This window comes from Bombina bombina, chromosome 1, assembly GCF_027579735.1.
Source record: "Bombina bombina isolate aBomBom1 chromosome 1, aBomBom1.pri, whole genome shotgun sequence".
NCBI lineage: Eukaryota > Metazoa > Chordata > Amphibia > Anura > Bombinatoridae > Bombina > Bombina bombina.
Window position 1 is genome coordinate 1,124,351,017 of NC_069499.1, and position 6,000 is coordinate 1,124,357,016.

Here is a 6,000-nt window from a genome sequence, read left to right on the forward strand (position 1 = left end):
CTTTCACTTTGACGGATGGAGAGGCAGTGCATTGTTTTGTGTCCCTTAATGACCCTAGTGATTGTAAGTCCTTTTTAACAATAAAATCAAACTCTGCGTCTGCCTTCATATGGCAAGGAAGAACTGATCTTCCTTTACCATATGAAAGCAGATCACCGATACATGAAAGTAAAACTCTGTCACTGTCTGTATCGGCTTCCGTTTATGCTGTGGGTAGTGTTCAAAGGAGCGCTTGGTGGCAAACGGTTGCAAGAAATAAACCAAAATGCGCCTAGATCAATTCCTTATGTTGTCTACTAAAACAAGGCTCTATTTCTGTTTAAATTGAGTGATAGCAAAAATGCTAAAAATGCTCAGGGTACTTGAGTAAATTTTAAACAAAATTCCAGGTCCTAAAGGGGTTAATGATGCAATATTATTTCTGTGTAATATAAACTTTAAACAAATATTAAAGTTGTTTTTATTGTTGAGATTATATTGATTTAGGGCCAGATTACCAGTGGAGCACTATTTAACACACCCGTTTGAGCGTTAATTACGCACGAAGTAAGCTTTTTGTGCTCATCGGGTTGCGCTCGTATTATGAGTTGAAGGTAAACTGCTTTTGCTTACGCGTTAACCCGACAAGTGCAAAAGGCTGGTTAGAATATCAAGTACGCGTTGATAAATTCCCCCATAGAAGTCAATGGAGCAAAAAAGTGGAAAACAAACAAAGACCCTACTCATGCGCAAACCCAATCGCATATTCTCAAGTGGGCTAACCTAACATGAAAATATGAATATTTCACATTCCAATGTTCTTCACATAGTAGAATATGTTCTATTTATTTATTCATCAATACAAATTTCTACATATATATGATGGGTTTTTTTGGTATAATATATATATATTACTATTGAATTTGTGTGTATATATATATATATATATATATATATATATATATATATATATATATATATATATAGAGAGAGAGAGAGAGAGAGACATGGTTATATATAGGTATAAATATATATATATATATAGGAATATCGATTTATAAATACATTGAACATATTCCCTATTTACAGTAAATATATATACACTATAACACTTTAAATGTTAATATTGCATAAATATGGTTTTACATGTTTTCATCTACTTAACTGCAAAAGGCTCCAATGCACACACATATATATATATATATATATATATATATATAAATATGTCTGTAAATACATATAGACATACATACATACACAGACATCTTTAGACATGTATATGTATGTATCTCCATGTTAAAGCCCTTTGCCTGCCTTTTTTTTTTTCAAGCACCTGAGACCTCATATCTTTGAGCCCTTATAACTTTTTAGGACAATATTTTATTTTAATAATTTGTATTAGATGGTGTTATTATGAGTGTAACTATAATTTGTAATGTATTTTTGATGTGTTTTGTGACACTTTTTTGTTTTGCGAAACAGTTAACCAGAGCTCTGAGGACGCAGTAATCATTCTAGCATAAATTGCGCTGAAGCGATTGCATTTAATTTCAACTCTTAATACTAGCGATAACCTGACAAGTGAAAACACCCGCGATAAACCACTTATCGCTTGTGCACAAATGTTTGCGCTCCACTCGTAATCTGGTCCTTAGTGTATTAAGATCTCTTTGCTAAACCAGCTTTCTTTGTGCTAAACATTCCTTTGGGCCTGTGGTCAGAGCCCAAGATCATGGGACAAGCTAGTCCTTAATCTAACATTTCATGTTCTGAATCCCAACTTGTACTTGTGCAGTGTTTTGGGTCATGTGCATTACGCCTCTTTAATTCATGCTTATTTACATTGTGAGATTAGAAGTACATTATAGTGATCCTTTTATTTTGTTATAACTAAATTCTCCTAGTTAACAACTATGGGCTAGATTACAGTTGGAGCACAATTCTCCCATGGGGGAAAAAAATTGCCTTTTCGTATGCACCCAAAAACTACTCGTATAACAAGTGCGTAGTAAATGGGGCCGCAAGGTCTTGATCACGTTTTGCGCATTGGTAAACCCTGCAAACTCAGACCTCCTAGTTAAGTGAAAAAAGTTGCACAAAACACCTCAAAAATACATTATAATGTATACACCCTATTAATGCTGTCTGATAAAAATTGTTTTATAAAAATATTGCACGTATAAATTATAAGGCCTCAAAGTGAGAAGCTGTGAGGTTTTAGAAAAAAAAACTGGCTATGTGACACATTTATTAACAGGAGTGTCTATAACTATATATGCATATGATTATATAATAAATATTTATGTATTGATATGTGTATATATGTATATTCATACATATATAAATATATATATATATATATATACATACATTCATATACATATATATTAATATGTAGTTGCGATCAAGGTTACTCAAACTGTGGCTGTTACACTGTCGGCATGGAAATAAGGCTCCATTGAAGTCTATGGGGGAAAACTTAAACAACGATCAAGCATGAGTTGTACTTGTAGGAACCCATACTGTTTCTTCTTATAGCTTAACATTTGTTTGTGTACTTTAATTCTCTTCTCGTAATGTTAAAAGTACTAACCGCTATGTTATATGCTGCCTTTTTATGATTTTAGTGCTGCTAACATCAGTACATAAGGTCTATTTTGGTACTGTCGGATTTATGCATCTAAAAAGGCTTACCCCAGAGATATTTTAGCTCTCAGGCACAAGTTGCCTCTTTATTTATACTTAAAATTTCTTCCTATTACCATTTCAAAGGCTTAGTGGGTGGAGGTCCAAAAGAGGCCTCATTGAGACATAGGAGATTCTGTTTATAATGTGGAATGAGACAATAGTGTACTATACCATATAGTTTTGATCTTCATCCCTGTGTTACCATTTTGACACCTGATAATCTTATAGAAAATAAGGTTTGTTTTCAGATTTGAAACATATGTTTATTTAGAATTGTAAACAAGGCACTTATCTCAGACTGTCTAGTTTATGATATTTTATATATATCTGATTACTGTGTTGCTTTTAGTGTATTATGACTGATGTGCTACACGCATTTTGTGTATCGTACCCTGTGTAATCTGCTTACCTCATTAATTAAATGTACTGAAGATATTTTGAGTGTCACTTATGTGCATACTTTTCTCCAAAACTAATAAACCACCTTTTGCTCATTAACAAAGAGATTGCTGTCACTTATGAACATGAAGAAATAGATATAAAAGTTTAAAAACCCTGTTCTGTTCCATTCTTTTAAATGTGTTTCCATCTCTGCATTTATAGACAGTGTCATATCCCCAACTACACTGAGTACACAAAGTCTTCGCCTATAACACATTATTCCTCTTTCCTAACACATGTAATTTTCTCAACAGTTACCCTGTGAAGATCAGATTATTCTATTGAAGGGGTGCTGCATGGAGATCATGTCTCTTCGAGCTGCTGTCCGTTACGATCCATGTAGCGAGACACTGACTCTAAGTGGCGAAATGGCGGTGAAACGTGAACAGCTGAAGAACGGTGGTCTGGGAGTGGTCTCTGATGCCATCTTTGATTTGGGACGATCCCTTTCTGCATTCAACCTAGATGATACAGAGGTGGCCTTGCTGCAAGCTGTACTGCTCATGTCATCAGGTGACCAGTTTTGTATGGAACTTGCTTAAAAGAGTGAGATGGAAACGTGAAAATGGGAAGGGATATTGTAAGGTGTTCAAAATGAGAGATGAGCCTGTAGAAAATGCGGATATCAGTCTGTAAATTAGCCATACCAGCTTTTAGTGAGTAACACTTTAGCTTAAAAGTACATTACAGTCAAAATTTAACTTTCATGTTTCAGACAATGAATGCAATTGACTTTCAAATTTACCTTTTCTCTTGGTATCCTTTGTTTAAAAAGCATACCTACATAGGCTCATGAGCAGCAATGCACCACTGAGAGCTAACTTGTGTCTTTTGTTATTAGCCAACCAAATGTGTTCATCTAGCTCCCAGTAAGTAGTACATTGCAGCTTTGGAGGTGACTTTAAATATATTTTCAACCCCATTGCTGGAAATTAACACATAGTTTTATGCAAATAATAGTGCAATAATAAAATGTTCTAACACATTATAGCTTTCTCCTTTTGCACATTTATGTTTGTAGACTAGGAGCCTGATTGTCTAAAGCTACCCACTCTGCTGAGATTATCTAAGTAGTCTCTTCAGTAGCGTGAGAAGTTTAGAAAGGCAAATGTTAGCTTGAGAGCTGTTTATCTCGCTATACAGACTTCTGGATGTGAAGGAGAGAGATTTTGTCAGATTTCTCTCTATGCTAGTGAGTTTTTGATCATCAGGTTGTAGATTTCAGTATCACTGAAAACAAAATACAGTTATTAAGCTGGACAGACTTATGTTGCTATGACTTAATCTTTTTCATTATATTTTATAAATTTAAGCAAAATGTAAGCTTCGACTCATGTTGACAAATGTTAAAGGGCACTGAAGCACTCAATTATTTCACTCACTTATTATTAATTTAATTTTTTTTATTTTTACAGATCGAACAGGTTTGATCTGCACAGATAAAATAGAGAAATGTCAGGAAACGTACCTCCTCGCCTTTGAACACTACATCAACCATCGTAAACACAACATTCCCCACTTCTGGCCCAAACTCTTGATGAAGGTCACAGACCTGCGCATGATTGGAGCCTGCCACGCCAGCCGCTTCTTGCACATGAAGGTTGAGTGTCCTCCCGAGCTTTTCCCGCCACTCTTCCTTGAGGTCTTTGAAGACCAAGAAGTCTGAGGATCAGAACATGGGAATAAAGGGAGCAGCATGGCCATTATTTTATTCCAGCAAATCCTTCCTAGCTATTACCTGTACAGTATGAGGAAGGAAAGGGAGAGGCTGGCCAAAGCTAAATGTTGTGCTGTCTGCCATCTTGATAAATCCATACAACCCTGGAATTAAACACTATATTTGCCATCTTGGCACGCCCATGCAACATAGGATATCAGCCTCCATCATTGAGCACCCAGGGAAGATCTCCAGCTGTTGTCTTGGTGCACTTAAAGGACCCAGGAATGAAAGCCTTGCCTGTTCTTTTTTTCCGTTTTCCTTCCTTATGCTATTCCTTTGTTTCACTGAAATAATTGATGAATTGAAACTATTTTAGATGGGGAATAAGAGAGACTTAAGTCCCCCGGCATGTGTTTATGTAGGTGAATTCAAGTATGTGTGTATATATATATATATATATATATATATATATATATATATATATATATATATACATACACACACCCACTCAGAGGTTTTCATTGAGGAAAGTCTTGGCCACTTTCAAATTACCACATAGTTATAAATTTTGGCTAAGACTACCCTGTAAAGAATGTGCAGTGTCCATTTTTGAGAAGAGGTTATGCCTCATCCCAAGTGTTTGATGGCCTTTAATGGTCAATCACTGCAATGGGCCACTGTACTAAGGCAATTTAGTAATCAAGAAAAGAGATTCAAAATACGTAATTCATGTGTATTTTGAAAATATATCTGATTGTATATGTGTATACATGATGTTTTTTTAAGTGCCAATCATGTATGCAAGGTTGTACAGTTTTTGAGTACAAGTCAAAATGCAGTACCAATTAACATTTTATATATATATATATATATATATATATATATATATATATATATATATATATATATATATATATATATTATTCTCTTAGTCCCTGGCCAATAAGAAATTGCAGCGGATGAGTAAGAAAATAGATTTTTTTTTGTTATCTATATTTAACACTATAGAGCACATCCAGATATATTTCAAACTCAATTCACCTTTGCAGAATGAATGTTTTTTTAATTTCTAAACCCTCCCTGGTAACCGGCTGAAGGATTATCGTGTTGTATTACAGGTAAAATACATTGTTACAGGCAGGGAGGGCACTAAGTAGTGCAAAAGCTTCCATGTGATACATGTGCGTTCCATAGCCAACCAATGCACAGAATTCCCTCCACAGCACCTTTAA

General features: G+C 34.9%; 1 protein-coding gene across 6 annotated transcripts in view; it reads left to right on the top strand.

Annotated features, from left to right (window-relative positions):
* The window catches only part of THRA (thyroid hormone receptor alpha), a 672,980-nt gene extending 667,382 nt beyond the window's left edge, over positions 1-5,598 (top strand). For all 6 annotated transcript variants that reach the window (XM_053698205.1, XM_053698250.1, XM_053698223.1 and 3 more), the window contains 2 exons: positions 3,363-3,621; positions 4,524-5,598. In XM_053698205.1, coding sequence (XP_053554180.1) covers positions 3,363-3,621; positions 4,524-4,774 — 510 coding nt within the window. In that variant the 3' untranslated portion in view covers positions 4,775-5,598. The remainder of the gene's footprint in view (positions 1-3,362; positions 3,622-4,523) is intronic.
* The last annotated feature ends 402 nt before the right edge of the window (positions 5,599-6,000 follow it).